At 37.8% G+C, this 18,592-nt stretch overlaps 7 protein-coding genes across 7 annotated transcripts; 1 reads left to right on the top strand and 6 right to left on the bottom strand.

Annotated features, from left to right (window-relative positions):
* Positions 1-645: 645 nt before the first annotated feature.
* LOC110853643 lies at positions 646-2,502 on the bottom strand. Its single transcript, XM_022101948.2, has 3 exons — positions 1,962-2,502; positions 1,430-1,903; positions 646-1,265 (listed from the first exon to the last, which is right to left on the bottom strand). The coding sequence occupies exons 1-3, from the start codon at positions 2,416-2,418 to the stop codon at positions 760-762; spliced, it is 1,437 nt and encodes a 478-aa protein (XP_021957640.1). The 5' UTR covers positions 2,419-2,502; the 3' UTR covers positions 646-759.
* Positions 2,503-3,291: 789 nt separating this feature from the next.
* LOC110853641 (cytochrome P450 9e2) lies at positions 3,292-5,617 on the bottom strand. Its single transcript, XM_022101946.2, has 3 exons — positions 4,260-5,617; positions 3,932-4,183; positions 3,292-3,640 (listed from the first exon to the last, which is right to left on the bottom strand). The coding sequence occupies exons 1-3, from the start codon at positions 5,437-5,439 to the stop codon at positions 3,462-3,464; spliced, it is 1,611 nt and encodes a 536-aa protein (XP_021957638.1). The 5' UTR covers positions 5,440-5,617; the 3' UTR covers positions 3,292-3,461.
* A 133-nt stretch (positions 5,618-5,750) lies between these two features.
* On the bottom strand, positions 5,751-8,556 carry LOC110853585. The gene is made up of 3 exons (XM_022101871.2): positions 7,741-8,556; positions 6,581-7,664; positions 5,751-6,486 (listed from the first exon to the last, which is right to left on the bottom strand). Exons 1-3 carry the CDS (start codon positions 8,140-8,142, stop codon positions 6,293-6,295), a joined length of 1,680 nt encoding a protein of 559 aa, XP_021957563.1. The 5' UTR covers positions 8,143-8,556; the 3' UTR covers positions 5,751-6,292.
* A 133-nt stretch (positions 8,557-8,689) lies between these two features.
* On the bottom strand, positions 8,690-10,188 carry LOC110853640 (translocator protein). Its single transcript, XM_022101944.2, has 3 exons — positions 9,755-10,188; positions 9,612-9,688; positions 8,690-9,174 (listed from the first exon to the last, which is right to left on the bottom strand). Exons 1-3 carry the CDS (start codon positions 9,839-9,841, stop codon positions 8,865-8,867), a joined length of 474 nt encoding a protein of 157 aa, XP_021957636.1. The 5' UTR covers positions 9,842-10,188; the 3' UTR covers positions 8,690-8,864.
* A 1,252-nt stretch (positions 10,189-11,440) lies between these two features.
* On the top strand, positions 11,441-14,098 carry LOC110853639. The gene is made up of 5 exons (XM_035854650.1): positions 11,441-11,463; positions 12,082-12,241; positions 12,366-12,982; positions 13,048-13,340; positions 13,411-14,098. The coding sequence occupies exons 2-5, from the start codon at positions 12,121-12,123 to the stop codon at positions 13,799-13,801; spliced, it is 1,422 nt and encodes a 473-aa protein (XP_035710543.1). The 5' UTR covers positions 11,441-11,463; positions 12,082-12,120; the 3' UTR covers positions 13,802-14,098.
* On the bottom strand, positions 14,091-16,915 carry LOC110853637 (dihydrolipoyl dehydrogenase, mitochondrial). Its single transcript, XM_022101940.2, has 12 exons — positions 16,610-16,915; positions 16,505-16,548; positions 16,307-16,442; positions 15,993-16,237; positions 15,811-15,912; positions 15,529-15,753; positions 15,313-15,449; positions 15,047-15,236; positions 14,844-14,981; positions 14,691-14,780; positions 14,588-14,612; positions 14,091-14,477 (listed from the first exon to the last, which is right to left on the bottom strand). Exons 1-12 carry the CDS (start codon positions 16,758-16,760, stop codon positions 14,437-14,439), a joined length of 1,524 nt encoding a protein of 507 aa, XP_021957632.1. The 5' UTR covers positions 16,761-16,915; the 3' UTR covers positions 14,091-14,436.
* Positions 16,916-17,246: 331 nt separating this feature from the next.
* Positions 17,247-18,569, bottom strand: LOC110853205 (brain protein I3). Its single transcript, XM_022101453.2, has 3 exons — positions 17,920-18,569; positions 17,813-17,845; positions 17,247-17,729 (listed from the first exon to the last, which is right to left on the bottom strand). The coding sequence occupies exons 1-3, from the start codon at positions 18,193-18,195 to the stop codon at positions 17,601-17,603; spliced, it is 438 nt and encodes a 145-aa protein (XP_021957145.1). The 5' UTR covers positions 18,196-18,569; the 3' UTR covers positions 17,247-17,600.
* Between the last annotated feature and the right edge of the window lie 23 nt (positions 18,570-18,592).

The raw sequence follows: 18,592 nt of genomic DNA, 5'->3' as shown, positions 1-18,592 counted from the left end.
CTTGATGGGTGTGACCTACAGTGCCCATCTTCGAACTCGTCCTGTCCCTTGACGCTAGGAGTTTACGTTCAAAATTTCAAGTGTCTATGTCTTTTCGTTCAAAAGTTATCGGAGCTACGGACAGACAGACGGACGGACGGACAGACGGACATAACGATCTTATAAAGGGCTTTCACCCCTTAATAAATAATTGGTGCGTAGTTAATGCAATTTATATACGTTCCATCACAAGATAATTATGACTTTACACAAACTCCATGAATGACGAGCATTTATCAACACCATGAGTTTTCATTATCTGGCTCAAACAAATAATAAACTTTGCTTTGTCAGTTGATATAATTGGATTGTCAAAAGCAGGAAAAAGTTTAGGCTAAATTAAGTAATTCCACTTGAGAATCAAAACCCAAGTAAAAAACGCAGAATGTTTATTATTTTTGCACAGTATATTTAATATTTACACATCATATGGCAATAAATTAGATAAGTGCAGACTACAAGCATATGTATGTACCTACGTAAGTAATTGCAAGCACGTGAGTGAGGTGAGAACAATGGGCCAAATTAATTCTGTACAGTATGGCAGATCAATTGGCAGATATGATGTAATGCGTTAACAAATCATGTGATGCTGAAATTTTAATATTAAAAGTGCATATGGTTCCGTATTTCCAATTTTATTACGGTTGCAATGATCATCAATTTGTAAAATCACACAATTAAAATACCCGAATAAATTTCCACTAAAATTCTAATTAGTTAAAAGACGCCATCCTCCAGCATTCCTTTCATGACTTGGATAAGTCTGTCCTTGACGAGGCTGCTTGTGTCTGCCTTACAAATTTCAATGAACGCATCCGTGAGATCTTTCCCCTCATCCATGTCCTCCAGATTCTTCACTTCGCCCTCTTTTAGCATAATTGGAACGACCATCGTGGCCATGTAATAACCGAGAAATTTGGCCCGATGAAACCGATATTGGAGCGAATCCATGCAGAATCCGGGCAGTGTGGGCGTATTAAATTTTTCGCAGATGCCGTTGAACGTATCGTGGTAAAGTTGGAGGAGGTCGTCGAGGTGTATTCGTCTGAATTCTAGTGTCGTACCGACAAATATGACGTACTCGAGGTCGTTCACGACACAGGTTTCTTGGGGCATTTGAAGGTCGAGGAGGACGATTTCGAGCGGTTTTCCCGTCTCAGAATCATACCGGAAAACCATGTTGTTACTCCAGCAATCACCGTGACAAATGATTCGCCAAGGTTCTGAGGAACAATTATGAACAATTGGGTTATCATAATTAACATAATTGGTTCAACATAAATTAGCATAAATCAAATGTTACGTCTAATTATAATATGCTGAATTTGGTAGTAAATTAATCATAGCAAGTGTATTTCAGTAGTCTTGAAAATGCATTATTTTTTACCTGGATTTTCTGCATCCTTCCCAAACTTTGCCGGATCCGGATTTGTAATTCGCATCATTTTATCCATCCCTACTGCAGTTCCTTTTGCAGTGAAAAATTCACCTATCCTGCCAATCATTCCTGAAAACTTATCAACTGCAGCAGAATAGTCATTATTTTGGCCAAACTCTTTGTCATAAATTCCCTTCGTTTGTTCCAGATTAGCCCGAATAACGTTGTTCCAAGTTTCAAGATCTTCACTCGCCATGTTTGTCACCAAGCAGGGAAACTTTTCTGTAATATCTGCCTCCACATGGTGCCGATACGCCCAACTCATTGCATGCACTTTCGACAAGGCTTCAATAATCAGGCGCATATGATCAAGGTCGAGAGGTTCGAGACGGTTGGTCATCCGAAATCCGTGCGTTTTTCGGAGATCTTCCATCATGATGTAATTATCGAGTGAGCTGATCGGTCCGGACTTTCGAGCTTCACCTGAAAATCAGATAACTTTAAAATGCTGTCAGTTTTTGCATGAAATGAAATGACTAACCTTCCTCCGACTGAAAATCGATACATTCGCCATGCACGAATTTCGCATAAGGCAACTTGACAGCATCCTCCTTATCCAGACCAAACACTTCTTTCTGCATCCGTTTCAATGCCGGAATCCATTTGGAGTACACTTCGCACTCCTTGAAAAACATGTTGCACTTGTTCGTCAACTCTTGTCTTGCGGGATGATTCGGGTAGCATTTTATTAGAAGGTGACGTTTCGTCCCGTCAGATAAGTCGACATCCACCGAGTAAATAATGCTGGCATAATTATCGCCCGGTTTGGTACCGAGGGTGGCAAAATGAGAAATTATTTCCGGTACAGGGCCACCGTTCGCCTCCATTTTTAGCGCATTTTGCAAAAACTCTTTGGTAATAATGTCATTGCAGTTGGCGGTGGTGGGTAAGTCGGTGGGGGTGACGGATGGGTCAGTTTTTTCCGGAGTGGGAGACATTTTCGAAATGCAAATGATAATAGAATCGAAACGAAATTTGGTTGCATACACCACAAGCAACTTTGTTGCACTACCACTAAATGTTTGGCAGCATGCGAGTTAAATACCACGATATTCAACATTGATGGGTATTCCTCGATGATGATTATTATCTTCAGATACGTCCATTTACTTACTTATTTTGTGTGTACTGGTCTATGATTAAGTAAGCTTTTTTGTCTGGACCATTGTGAAAGTTTTGTGCAGCTTGTGGTATGAGAAACGTCAGCTCACTCACATGAATGACATTGACTAGGATATGGACACACAGCCAGCGGTCACTTGGCAGATGTGGATAACATTGTTAGCAATTGGTGTAAGTAAAGTGACCCTGAAATCTAAACGTTTGTCGCTATGCAGAAGTAGTATCACGTCAAATGGTACATTTTTTGTTGCATGTTGCATGTTACAGAATTAATGTGTAATGCCAGTAATAATTAGTGTAATAAAGCAAATGACGGAGTTTTTATAGTATAAAAACTTCAAGGGCGTGCATAAAAGAAAATGGTCACGAATGAGTGTGACTTATTTGAAATCGAGATTTCAAAGAGAATTGGTAATAAATTAAATATAATTCAGTTATTGCCCGAGTCAGGGTCAGAGACTCGTTGAGAAATTTTTGTCACGTAATAACCCGACAAATATTATCGAATTGCGGTGGTTCAACATTTAACGATGGGGGATATATCTCTTATCCTTAAATGCCAGTACTTGTCGAATATTGCAGAAAATATTCGTAATTTTTATAAATTGTCCCAACATGTAAAATTTCATCTTTTTCTGACTTATTACAAAAGCCAATATGAATAATCAATTTGGACCTGCTGGCAAAAATTTCTAAAAATTTACTTCACGGCTGTACACCACGGGCAATTTTTATTTAAACATGAGATTAGGAACATTAGAAAATAATATTAAGAAATAAGTAGTGAACATAATAATCATACATAATTAATAACTATAATACTGTATTGAAAGTTAAAAACCATATTTTCAGTCAAAAACTACCCTGCAATTGTCCCTGATCTTCGTTTTAGGGCCAGCCACATGCCATCCTTTGGTTTGAGAGATCCTGCATTTTGGTATTGCATTGGAATCAGCGTTCTTTTGGAGGGTTCGATATCAAAATTATGAACGAGTTGGGCAATCGCCAGCTTCACTTCCGTCAATGCAAATCTCATTCCTGCCAAAAGCATACGCATAATTTTATTAGTGTCGGAATGTTGTAAATAATTAATACAAATTTTATTAGAATTTTTTATTAATACAAATCAGTAAAAGTCCCTATAATGTTACTAATTGCCCTAGTAGCTCAGAGGTCAGAGCACTTGACATGAATTCAAGGGAGCCGTGGTTCGATTCCCGGCTGGGTAACAATTTTTGGCATTATTCGGGATTTACGTATTTGATTTCTAAATAAATTTGGTTTCCACAAGGATAGAAGTAGTGTTAAAATTAATACAAATTTTCTCACCAATGCAATTTCTTGGCCCTTGTCCGAACGGAAGGAAAGCGTAGGTGTTCATTTTCCCCTTATTTTCAGGTGAGAATCGTTCAGGATCAAACGTTTCAGGTTCTGGATAGTACCGTTCGTCGTGATGAATCCCATATATCGGAACTATCACTGCTTCTCCTTTTTTGACAGTGATGTCAGTACCAGGAAGTAAAAAGTCTTGATTGCAACCCCGATCCGTAATCGCTGCGGGTGGGTAAAATCGCAGGGTTTCTGGAATTTTATATAAAATACCAGTTCTTACTTGTTGATCAAGTATTGTGTAAATTCGAACGAACTAAATTCTCACCATTAATGACCATATCGAGGTACGCCATTTTATGTATTGAGTCATACGTAAAATCGCCATCATTTGCATCCAAAACGCCTTCAACTTCCTTCCTCAACTTATCTTGAATTTCCGGATGGATTGCGAGCGCATATGCGCAAAACAGCAAAAGTGATTGTGTCGTATCAAACCCAGCGAGGATGAAAAGCACGCAATTCGAAACGACGCCGTCATCGTCCAAAAGGTCGGCAGTCGACGCTTGACCCTTGACCTCGCTCTTTATGATGGCATCCTTCTCAAAACTGTCCAACTCACTTTCATCCGTCTTCAGCTTGTCTTCTCTCGTCTCCAACATCAACTGAATAAAGTCGTTCCCTTTTTGCCCAGTTTTGTCCCTCTGTTTAATCGACGATTTAATCGCACCTGCGAAAAACTCGTGCATCTCTTCTCCAAACATTGTTATTCCCAATCTTCCAGCCAACTTTGGAAATCTGAACATGAAAAAGAACTTGAGGAAAGTCTTCGAGTTAAAATTAAGCTGCATCTTTTTTCCCATCAACTCAAAAATTGAGGGTTCAGTTTGATCGAATGCTTGCGAGTTCATGCCACAAACGGCGGAGGCGATCGTGTCCATTGTGAACTTTGAGTATCCTTCGCCCAGGTCAATTTCGCCATCGGTCGATTCCTCCATTCTTTCGTCGACATACTTCACCAATTTCTTGGAGCTGTCGTTGAAGAGGGAGAAGAGACGCTTAATCTTTCCCGTGGTGAAAGTCGGGCTCAACTTTGACCTCAATCCTTTCCACTGCTCGTCTTGCAGAAATATGAGCATTTTCTTTACCAGGATATCATTGCTTGGTAGTGTGAGAGCTCTGCGGTTCACAAAGTGATCGAAATCTTTGACAAATATGTGTTTCAACATATTCAAATCTGTCACCGTGTAATTTACAATGCCCATGTCCATATTCCCTGCCACGTGCACCTTAGCTTTTCTCATTTTGCTATAGTTTTCTTGGATAAGTTCCAACATCCCCATTTTCTTGAAATTCATGTAATAGAGAGCATTTACTAAGGCGTTGCCCAAGTGTAAAACTTTTTTGGAACGGAACAAGAGAACTTCTTTAACCACAGAGTAGACAAAGTAGGAGATGAACAGGAGGATCAGATAGAGGACAATCCACAGGATATCGGTGATCCCCATGATTATTAACTAATTATGAATATTGATCAAATTGCACAAAATTTGCGAATTTTATTTTATGTGAAATAGCAGGACACTACCGCAATTGGACAGCTTTTGTTATAGAATGAGTTGTTATGCTATAGATGAGATGAAGTGCTGCGAATATATGGACATTCGCAAATTATATTTGCATCAGTTCTTTACTCAATTCGCTAGAATGTTGTTGTTATGCTGTTTGTCCGGTACTTGCTTCGTATGAAATATAGCAAAGCAGTTACATCAGTCATGGTCATGAGGCATAGATTGGACGCACAACAAAAAATAACAAGTTATTTAACACGAGTTTGTACACAAGCGTCATGTATTTAATCAACTCTTTATTGACAAAAGAAATCATGTTCACAATATGAAGATGAGTTAACTAAGGAACATAGAATCAAGTACGAAATGAAGGAATTAAGAAAAATCATATTTACTAAATGACCTAAAGTATTCTCAACAACTTAATTAGTTCAGTTTGACGCATCCTTAATTTTTATAAAAGTATAAGCATTTTCAGGGTTATCAATTTGAGTATTCGAGCCGTCTAAACATGGTGGTTCACTTCATTATATTAAAAAAAGCAAATTTCACTGAAATGAAAACATTAACTCTAAAAAGCAGAAGCATATTATCTAGTCATGAAATAATATATGTAAATAGCTGTCATTTGTACAGAAAACAAAAACTAATAAAAGTGTAAATATAAGAAAATAAAACTACTAACAATTACTGAAGATTAGACATTGTCAAATTAAGTAAATAAATCGAAAACCATCATTAGAAAATAATACTCATTAATTCTAATATTAAAAATAAGAATTATGATCATTTATTTATTTAGTAGAGATTCGACCAACTCGTCGATGACGTAGTGAAGGTCATACTGCATTTTCTTCAATATGGCTGCTCCCTCTTTTGCAAGTTGGTGAGCTACCAAGCACTTTTGATACGCGCTGTTTGGATCTTCACTATGCTCTGGAACAATTGTATTAAGGGATATCCAAATAAATATGAGAAGATGAGCTGTGGAACAAAAATAAATAAATCGGTTAAAGAAAGTACCCCTACAAAATTCATATTTGGAAGATGGAAAACATAGATAAGTAGTTAGACATACCCCTTTCTGCCATGTGTCCCGGACACAAAACTTCCACCACTTTTAAAGATTTTGTCGCCAAAGATTCCAACTTTTTTAAAAGCCACGTCAGTTCGGTCTGGGAGTAATATACTCCCAGTAGTACGCGTTCTACAATCTTGTTAATAATGTGATATTGAAGTTTCATGAGCAAGCAATGATTCGGATGTAGTACAGAGGTTCCAGGGTCTTCATGCATCGCGACAAGCGCAGCCAAGTCTCCATGTTGGACTAAATGGTCGATATCTTGCTCCTCCTTGTTGTAAATTTTGGAAAGACATTTAGAATAACTTTTCATTCCTCCACAGGTATTGCATTGCCAATTGTCTTCAGTTTTACCAGGTGGATCATTCTTGCTTCTTTCGTTCTTTCGAGGTAACAGATATCCTTGACATTTTTTGCCCTTATTTTTCACAACAGCTGAACATTTCATGGCTGAACAATATGTTCCCAACTCATCATAGGGTTCCTTGCATTTTTCACAATTGCACCAAAAGTCGAATTTTTTATTCAAGTGAGCCCTCCTCTCAACGATTCCCATCCACATAATGGTCTCGTAGTCGAATCGTTTCGTCAAAACGGTTCCAGAGGGAATATTTTGTGTCGCAAATAGCGCCTCCTCATTCTTCTCCTCATTGCGGATTGTTATCGTGTTGCCGACACAGCTGTGCGCTATGAACCTAGATTTTTCGTAAATTCCCCACTGCGATATTCCTCCAATTCCTGTAAATTTGCATTCACATCGTCCAACCGAGTTGTGCATGACGATACCGTAAATCTTGATGATTAGATCATCCGGAAATTCTTTTTGAGAGAGATGGCAGCCATCACGGAGGAACTTTAGGGTCCCGGCGAGTTCTTTCATAGAGATGTCGATGAGAGATGGAATAGAAATGCCCTTTAATTTGCAAATTTTTGCCCATTTTTCTGGTTGCTTGACCTTGACCTTGAGGAGAAGCACTCTTAGAACTAGAAGGTCTATGCCCCCGAGCAGAAAGCCGTTATCAGGGGGACGTATGTTGTTTTGGGCGAAGATGTCGCATTCGAACTCAAAGTGATTCTTTGCCTGTGCAAAATAAACGTAAACAACAATATGATGGTTACGACGAAGACGACCAATAATTAGCTAATTAATCTATTACCTCTTCACAATTCGGTGAGCACAGTGTCCAACCACACTTTCTACAAGTAAACTGACCCTCCTTCCGTTCCCCGACATATTTGCAACATCCCAAACAAAGGAGGTGACCCTTGTAAGAAGTAGAAGGGTCTCCGCATTGACATGGCGAAAATGGCGACGTAATCATCGGCCCCTCTGCAAATATCTTATCGCCTGCCGCAATGTCCCGTGTCACGACCAAATGTCGACCCAGAGTTTCGTTTACTTCTTCGACACAGGGAAAACAGGCCGTTTTTGAGTGTCGCTTCCAATCCGCCTTCTGATGCTCGGCTCCACAATAGAAGACGGTCTTACATCTTGAACAAGTTTTAGTAGTTTCAGTCCCACAAACGGTACAACGACCGATGATAGATTTTAAATCCATCTTTAATTAATGGGAATGGATTTCGATTAAATAAGTCGAATATTTTATTTAATTTATTTAATTTGAAGCGGAGAGGGGTTTGGGAGGGAAATAAATGATGATGGGAAATATATGGCAGCACGTGGTGTGACTGGACCATGTGCTGCAACGAATTTATGTATGACCAAAGAGTCGATGATGTATTTTTTTTATTTTTAAGATTTTAAATATATGGTTTTATTTAAATGGTAGACCTCAATTTTTTCAAGAAAAGATAACGTTAATATATAACCAAGATGATGATGGGATGAAGTAAGTAAAATTTACGTAACAATTTACTAATTTTAGGCTAAAATTAGTAAATTGTTACGTAAATTTTACTCGTAGTCGCCTGTGCTAAAATTTTTAGCACAGGCGACTACGAGTATAAATATAATATTCACCTCACTTTCATAAGTAGTTTTAAAGCTCGTAGAAAATCATGGATTAAATGCATGAAATAAAATTTTTCTTAATCCCTAATATAATTATTAACGATTAATTAATTGTACAACTGAGTTATTAAAGCTACAGTTTTCATAAATATTGGTTATTATTGTCAATCTTAACATTACAGTCTTCTAGTGTAAGATAATTCTATCAATCACCTACAAAACGATTCAAAATTTTTGTGGCATGAAATATGTAACTTAAAATGCTTACATAAACTCAACAGATAGATCTTTCTTTCCACGTCATCTTCACTATTTAATCTTGTCATCCTCGTCCTTATTAGTCTTCCAGATAATGTAGTACATCGGCGTGGAAAAGGTCAGCCAGGCAATGTAAGGAGTCATAAGGAGGCCAGCGGTCGAATTTATCTGGTAGAAAGATATCGCATTCGCCACAACGGCACAGTACAGGACACCGAGATCAATCATGGCCGTTCCCATCCTTCGCATTTCAAAGAAAAGTGGAGAAAATACCCAGTTTAATGCCAACTGGGCAGAATAGAGCATCAGGGGATATTCGGCCTTCCCCCCACCGTCACGCCAGACGAGGTAAGATGCATATCTGCATATTTATAGTAAAATGTGAGATAATTATTCACATTTAGCCATTCTTAACTCAAATCCCCCAATACAATAAGCGATTTTCAGAAGATATTTTTCATATTCTCACTCAAGTGTGAGACAAAGATTTCAAGTAGCGAACTGCATATGGGAGGAGTTTACCCCATTTTGATAAATATTTAATCAATAATATTTTCTCTAGCTCAATCAGAATTGAAGTTATGAATGACATGGTACTTATGGCATGGAGAAAGCATGTAATTTATAACATAAATATTCTGTAAAATAGGAAACCCAAACTTTTGACCCAAAAAACGTCACACATTCAGCAAAAGTTTATAGGAAGATTGGATATCACTGATTAGAATTAGAATTTTTGTCAATCTAAAAAACCTTCTCGACAATTTTGAAAGAAAAATGAAAAACATTTTCATATACCCCATCGACGTGTATAATCCGGTCCAGATCATTCCAAAAACCCAGTTGGGGGGTCGCCACTTTGGCATCCGAAATTTCTAAAATAAGATACGTAATTTTAATAAAGTGTTTACAGATAAGTTTTCTTATGAATTAATACGAACCGAAATGTTTCTGCTGACAAGAACTGAGCCCACCCAACCCCCCATATTTGGGAAGACCATGGCAGCAATTAATGCGTATCGTGACATCGCTGTGAAACGATTTTTGTATCGTTTTACAAGAAATTTGTAAAATCTTTAAAGAAACTTTATGTAAGATCTTAGATCTTGTCAAATTCTTGTTTCTGTAACCCGAAGAAGTGAGATTCCTGCTGATTTTGTGGATACGTCGTAAACAAAAGAAGAATCTGTATGATTTTATTTTGTATGTAACACGCAAACTCTTACTTCAGAGCACTTTGTTGTCATATTACGCAAGTCGTTCTTCCGAATGCATGCTGGATTTTCACTATGAAACACTGTGTTTAGAGCCATCTCGATTTTTGAGGATACATACAACCAATTAAATGTATACAAAGACAGCAATAAATTCATAGTATGAATTTCATTTACTCCAAGTTGTATAGTAATGTACATAAGTTATGTTTCTGCGTTGCAATAAAAATTGCAAGTGTGTAAAAGCAAGTGTTCTACAGCTTATGTAAGTCGGTAGAGATCACATTAGTGCAAAAATTGTCATATATTAACACCATTTAGTTTTCTGGCATAAATTTGTATGCCGACTTGGATTTTACAGTATTTACTGAAGCATGAAACCATTACTCTAATTTTTAGCTGAACGAAATCTCATAATTTGTTGTTTATGAAAAATGTCAAAACGGTAACAAAATTGAAGTCTTTTCTCCGTGACAAATTGTAACAGAACTCTCAACAAGATTATTATGATTACTGAGAAACTTTGAAATATTTATTAGCATTGTGTCATTTCACAGATCAGCTCATTGTATGTATCTTACTTAATGCCTTAAAAAACGTTACTTTGCTATTTGCAGATTCTTAACTACATAATTTCATCCTCTGCAAATATTCCTTCTTGGCAATCATCACCATTTTTCTAGCAACTTTGTTAATGATAACAAAGTAAGCTTCAAAAATTAATCTTCTTCTTAACCACTACCATTTTACAAATAAATAAGTACTACATATGTAACAAGTCTATGTAATATTCCAAACCACCCCACGAAAAACCGTAACTTGCAAATACGTATAACGAAATCATACCAATGCAATTTCTACATACTTCTTCTTCGTAAAGGTGATTGTCCTGTGTCGGTTACTTGGACGGAATACGTACACTAGATGATTTAAAATATACAAGTTTTAAGAATGAATATGTGCTTACAAAAGCAAGAGCATGATCATTTTACAGGCTACACAAATTCCCTCAGGGGATCGTCGTTCCATCCTTTCAGAAGCAAGTGCAAGTTCACAGTTTGTGAAGAAGAAAGAAGTGCAAGTACCGGTGGTGTGGGTTTGGTCATTATGTGGTGTCTTACAATATGCTGGCTTGCTTAATACCAAGTCAGAAGCACGGGTAAAATAGTGAGGAAAGGTAAGTAAGGAAGATTCTCTCGGTTACTTCCTCACTAAAAAATCTGCACTTGACTGCAACGGGTTTCAACGTCGAGAAGAGTGCAGGTGGGTGAGACGACAATCTTAAATACTTATCTGGCTGTTTTCACTCTTCTGGAAGGATTTTATTTAGGGTACTTACTTACCCAACTAAAATTAAGTATTAACCTTTTTGCTGTATAAATAGAATTAAGCAGGAGAAAAAGAGAGACATATGTAATAGGCAGACAGAGAGAGAGGTAAATATTACTTGCATATTGTGAAATAGAAGCTTGGATTTGTTCAAATATTAGACTTTTGTGGGTAGAAAGGGTTGAAAGTTTGACGCCACGTTGCATTGCTGTTTGTAGCTCGGATCCTTAACGTACGCATTAGATTAAAGGTTAAAATCAAATCAGCACAATTTTAGGGGAGACATTTGAAGCGATAACTTGTCTAGAATCTCGGCAAGACTGGTTATCTATCCGGTAAGCCTAGAAAATTAGAACGAATGGTTTTATTTTTAATACTATGTATAGAAAAAAATGTGTCACAATGTTTGAATTAAGCGAGAGGTAGGTAGAGAGAGGAAACGGAAGTGGCCGTTTTTCATGCAGAATTTTGCAGAATGTAGGGAAACTTTATGTGATTATAAGGTTGAAATGTAGGTCTACATTTTTTATCTGTTTCAAGTTCACACGGTTTATAAACATACAATTTACGGGAGAAAATAAAACCAAGGCTTGCATATGTGCATACTGGTTTACTTATTACGCGAATTAATTCCCTTACTTTTGCTACATAAACATGTCACAAATTCTGCATATCTAAAACACACTTCAAAACTTCTAATTTTAAAATATTTTTCTTTAATTTAGATAATCAACGTATCAACAATTCTAAATTCCGCGAGGAAAATGAGACTCATAATTTCACTCGTCTTCCTCTTCGCGACTACGAATTGTTTCGCCCAAGAACAAGAATTCATAAATGTCGTTAAAGATTTATTGCAAGGGGATGAACTCAAGACGTTTCAAAGTAAGTTCCCAATTTTTGCACATTTAATGTTTCCACGATTTTTTGTCAAATTTCGAAATGTCACAACATTTCGAACACAAAATTATATAAAATATAAATCCATTCTTAACCTCCCAACTTCCAGACGCCTACGCCTCTCTGCCCCTCGAGCTTCGCGACAAACTGACTAAAGACCTCCTCTCAAATCCTGGCAAGTTGGGAAAAGATATCATGTCCATGATGGGCCCTCAAGTCCAAAACCTGCTCAACTCCTTTGGCGGATTCGGCAACAAAAACGCCCGTCGAGAAGCCCCCGAATCCAACGAGGTCGAAGTTGACGAAATGAACATGGACTACTCGAAACATGGTCAGCAACAGAACCAGAAACAGAAAAATTCCGCCCCTGCCGGTGGTCTGGACTTTGGCCCACTCGGCTCCATGCTGGGAAATCTGGTCAGTTCAAATCCACAAATGCTGATGACCATGGTACAGGGATTCATGTCCGGAAATGGTGGGGGTCAAGGCTTTTCGTTTGAAAGTATCACCTCCATGATGACCCAAAATTTCGACTTTGACACCTTAATGTCTATGGCGCAAATGTTTACCGGATCGGCACCCTCTTCCGGTGGTGGTTCTGGCAATATTCGTGGCGAAGGGGGCAACCAAGCCGCCAAACCGGGGAAAGGAATCGCCGAAATGCTCCAACTCCAACAAATTACACAAATGTGGACAGATTTTGCAAAATCGCCTGTCGGTCAAAAGGTTTGATTTTTTCATACAATTAGTTTCAAGATAGCATTATACTCACAAATTAAATTGATTTACAGGTCAACCGAGTCCTACCTCGTCTCCTTAAAGCAGAATCACTTCCGGACGCTCTTCGCATCGTTGAAAAAGAAACAGCCTTCCGATTCGACCAAGTTTTGCGACAATTTAACGACCCCACCGTCCGAAAAATCTTTGTCGCCCAACTTGTTCGTCCAATTGGTCAGTTCGTTAAAGGATTCAAAGTCCCCGCAGACTTTAAAAAGGTCGCGGCTCGGGCTGATGAAGTTTTTAGCAAGATGGAATTCGCCTCCACGGTCAAAGAGTATGCTGACCCGATCACACAATACATTCGGTGAGTTAAATAATAATATTCCAAGAAATAAATTAAATTTTGACATATTTTCTTGTAAATATTTTTACAGAGAAACTTTCAAAATTACGAAGGAATCGTTGTTAGATTTGAGCCAGGAAGATATTGAGAGAATTGCGTCCGATATTTTGAACAAGGAAGTTCTTCTGCCCTTGACATATGTGTACGACGCCTACAACAAAGCGAGAGAAAGCAGTATCTGTGCCAAGTTCATCTTTTGCCAGTTGAATAGAAACTTTTACAATGAAAATTTCATCCGGAGACATGTAATCAAGACGGCCAGCATAATCTCTGCCTTCCAAGCGTCGGAAATTATGAAAAAGGACGCTTTCTCTGGTCTTTACGAGTCCATTCATACGGGGGCTGACGGGTTTGATTGCACGACTGGTCAGAGTAACTTTTGTCTCGAAATGATGCACACAACTGCACATAACGAACTATAAATTAAGTCTATTTATGTAATTGATCAGTTTCTTTTTACCAGGAATATTGCTGCCAGTGTAGTTCTTTTTTTAGCTGTAAGGTTTTTTAATTGGGGAAAATTTTAGAAAATTTAGTAAATGGGACACTTATCAATTAATCAGAGAAACCAATTTTACGGGGGATTTAGTTTTTAGTACTCAAAAAGAAGAGGGGAATATAGAATACGCTATATTTATTGCAGTTTTATCATATTGTTATTTATTAACTATTTTAAAATGTGATGACGTAAATAAAGAATTTATGTATTTGTTAACTTACATCTTTTTTTATTGTTTCCGTAACTGGTTGGATTGGTTTTACACTAAATTATGTATGCACGTATATCACCTACATATGCTTAGTAAATCTTGTACTTTAACGAAAAACTAGACCGGATATTAATTTATGTACAGAATTGGGAAATGGTTTGAAGGAATTTTACAATTTATTCTTATTTTTACACTTACTTTTATTATTATCTGTTTGAGATGGTGCTTCAAATTTAAAATAAGTACAACGGCAGTTACAGTTATCTCCACCGCCACCCACTCACGTTGTCACTGCTACGGTCACATTTCATATTTAGACTAGTTAAACGTCACTACGGCTGAGTTAATTAAAAGTTGATGGGTTTTCCAAAATATGCGGCAAGATTGGCTGAAAAAATATAATATAATAAATTATATTTAGCCAAATTTTCTGTGTTAAAATGTCCCTGCATGAATGAGGAACATTTAACCGTAGGTTATTTGTTTGTCATATCTCACCTTCTCTTAAAGCTTCGGAGCAGGTCTGAAATTGAAATGAAGGGTGTTAAAATTATTATTTGTCTTTAATTGAAATTTAGCATATTTCATTACAAATACTTACAGGATGTGCGTGACAAACTCTAGCAACGTCTTCGCACGATGCACCATATTCCATCGCTAAGGCTGCTTCGTTAATCATTTCACCAGCACCCTAAAAAGAAATATTTTAATTAATTAATATATACACAAAACAAAATAATTATAATTATCTTACCGGTCCGATAATATGGCATCCTAGCAGTCTGTCAGTAGCTTTATCTCCAAGAACTTTAACAAAGCCGTCAGTATCGTTATTCGTTTTTGCTCTGCTGTTAGCAGCGAATGGGAATTTTCCTACGTTAAACGCCACCCCCTAAACGAAAAATGACGGAAATTAAAGCATGTCAATTTTATAAATAGGATTAGTGAAATACTCACAGCTTGCTTAAGGTCCTCCTCCGTTTTCCCGACCCATGCAACCTCGGGATGCGTATAAACGACGGAAGGAACACAGTTGTAGTCAATATGCACGGGCATCCCAGTCATCCCCTCACAAGCTACGATCCCCTCGTCCTCTGCCTTATGGGCTAACATCGGACCGTGAATTGCGTCACCGATAGCATAAATACTAAGAAAGCAGAAAAAATAGTCAGACACTGACAAAAAATGTACAAGTCTTTTCAAAATAAATTCCCTTTACTCACTTTGGTACTACGGTTTGGAACTTCTCGTTGACAGGAATTCGTCCCTTTTCGTCCCTCGTGATTCCCATATCTTCCAAGCCGAGGTTTTCGGTATAAGGTCGTCGCCCCACAGAAACTAGGAGGACTTCACAGTCGAGCTGACCAAAAATCATGATAATTAAGTTTACTGTTAAACACCAAAGACAATTATTTGATTACAAAATTAACCCAACGCACCTCCTCTTTCTTGCTGGGATCCTTAACATTTTCCACTCCTACAAGAATTCGGTTCCCTTCCCTCCTCGCCCCAGTCACCTTCGTACTCAACTTGAACTTGATGCCTTGCTTGGTCAGGATTTTTTGAAAGTTCTTTGAAACTTCGCCATCAATGCCCATCCCACCGATCGTGCCGAGAAACTCGACGGCAGTGACTTGAGTTCCGAGTCGGCCCCAAACGGAACCCTGACCACCAAGAGAATTAACTTATAAACATACCAAGAAATTTATAATTTCGCGTACCAATTCGAGACCAATAACTCCAGCTCCAATGACAATCATTTTATCCGGGACAGATTTCAGGGAGAGAGCTCCGGTCGAGGAAACAATTTGTTCTTCATCAATCTGAACGGAATTATTAATATTTCAGAATTAATTACAAGATAATATTTAATAAAATAATTGAATATATAAATTGTATAAACCTCAATTCCTGGGAATGGCGTAACTTCGGAACCCGTCGCAATCATGATATTTTTAGCATTGATCTTCTCCGAGGATCCATCGTCCTTCAAAAGTGTGACTTCATTCTTTCCCGTGATTTTTCCATGACCGGTGAGTTGGGTGATCTTATTTTGCTTAAAGAGATGCGCAATTCCACCAGTGAGGGCTTTGACAGCACCGCTTTTAGCCGACAGCATAGCATCAAGGTCCAACTTGACGTTGTCGACTGGAACAAACAAACACAAATTAGTGGCATTACTTACAGTAAAAAAATTAAACACCACAATTAACTCACCAAGTATTCCTCTATTTTTAAAATCATGTTGCGCCATGTGGTAATAGTGAGAATTGTTTAGGAGTGACTTTGACGGGATGCATCCCACATTTAGGCAGGTTCCTCCCAGAGTGGCTCTCTTTTCGATATTCACCACCTGCAAATTAACCCCCAATTACGTCACACATACAAAAAACTTGAATTATATGGTCTTCACACCTTCATTCCTAGTTGGGCGGCCTTAATCGAAGCGACATAACCACCTAAAAACAATCGTACCAATTAATTCATGACACTACGAATGCCGGCAATTAGCACACTTACCTGGACCTGACCCAATCACAACGAGGTCAGCTTCATGTGTTGACGACATGAATCTTTGACCTTGTTGCTGCTGGAGCTGGATAATGGCGACCCGACAAAGGATCCCTTTAGGGCCGATGGCTGGCAGTCGGGTGAGAACGGAGGCCTGCATTTTTCTCCTATTGATATTACTTCACTTGGACACGATATTAGATAACTGTAGTAAAGGTTAAAGGTTATCTAATAATTGTTAATTCTTAAATGAGGAGAAATTCGGCCTGGAGAAAGAAAGAGGAGTGAATTGAGTGAATGAGATGAATAAGAATAAGATTTTTTAGCCGGAGTCGTCATGGAGTGGAGCTCACGTGAAGGCTGGACGAGGGGCATCAAGACATCGTTCGATCTCAGATTATGCAATTTCGCATAAACTTGCAAAAAAAGTCACATGCAGAATCCAATAAAAAGTATGTAACAGATAGTTAACATGATAATTAATGACGATCAAATTATACCCGAATATGTAAGAAATGAAATAATGACAACGCCTATAATAACATTTTTTTATACAAAGCGAAATTTTTCGTAGAAATGCTAATGAAAAATGAATCTTTCATTAGCTTTCACAGGGAAAGTTTCACTTCTTTCAATTTTCCATGCATTTTGCATTGCAATTAATTATTTATTTCAGTTACTTAATATCTTTATTTAATATATCGATTGTCTAATCCAGGTATATGACTCATTGCTTTCTCCACATGTATAGAAAATCACAATAATTTTATTATAGTTATCTTAATTTCTTGAAAAGGTAACTTATTTACTTAGTTGTATCAATCAGGAAAAAATTACAGGTATACTCGTACATACACGACAGATCGCTTAAAGTTAAAGTATTAATTAAATCTCATTTCATAAAAAGATTGGAAAATCTCACTCATTTGATATTCATCATTTCATTTCAATAATCATCATCATCTCAAATCTTAATTATCCTGTTGATAAATTCTTCTCCTTAGAAAATAGCTCCACAGTTCGTACACCGTTTATCTCTGAGGGCTAAGCAGCACAAGATTCCAAGCGGAAAGAACATGATGGCGCAGAGGACGCCGAGACAGCTAAAGTTATCTTCCAACACGCCCACCTATACAAAATGAGACCAAATTAAAATAAAAAATCAAACTTTATCCCGTACATTTATTAATTTATTATTTTTTAATCTCGTACACGACAAGCTGGACACCCTCCAACAATTATAACCTATGAATAATAATACTTTTTAGCATTTTGAGTTGATAATGAATGATATATCAAGTAAATATAATATGTAAAACCTGAGTGGCTGGAAACATGACTGGTTCTGACAATATGACATTTGTCGATCCATATGTGGGGGTGGTTCCATAATTCGGCGGGGGAGGCGGAAATCCTGCCGTACTCCATCCTTGAGGGGGTGGGACAGGTCCGGTAGAATAGTACGGCGGAGGCAAGTCCCCACCACCATATTGATAAGCACTCTGAGATGGATGAAATTCGCCCCCTGGCAGATAACCCGGTGGGGCTGATTGACCAGAGGGTTTCCCCAAAATCGCCCCTGGTTCAGACATCATTCCGAAATTATGGTCAATGTAATAATATGAAGTAATCCAGTTCAGTCACGCCGTCACGAGGGTATGTGTGATAGATAAGTATGACGACAGTGATGATAAGGCTGATACGCTTTGTTTATAATCAGAATCAGAGAAAAATAGGAGGGATCGAGTCACTTGACTTGCTGCACAATTAAAAGGGACGACGAATAATTAAATAATTGATTTTACTATTTTTAGTAGCATTCAATCTGGTTATTGTTATTAATTTGCTTTAGTTAGAAGAACAAACAACGAGGTTTTACGACGAGTATAGTGTCACGAAATAATATGGCGTAAAAAAAAGATCGAAGAGAAGACTATGCTAAAATATCAGCTTGCGAATACACGGACGGAGCACAATATATTTCACATTTTT

The sequence above is a fragment of the Folsomia candida genome, unplaced genomic scaffold (assembly GCF_002217175.1).
Source record: "Folsomia candida strain VU population unplaced genomic scaffold, ASM221717v1 Fcan01_Sc008, whole genome shotgun sequence".
In the NCBI taxonomy this organism is placed as follows: domain Eukaryota; kingdom Metazoa; phylum Arthropoda; class Collembola; order Entomobryomorpha; family Isotomidae; genus Folsomia; species Folsomia candida.
The sequence above is the reverse complement of the archived record's forward strand: the minus strand, read 5'-3'. Positions and strand labels throughout refer to the sequence as shown.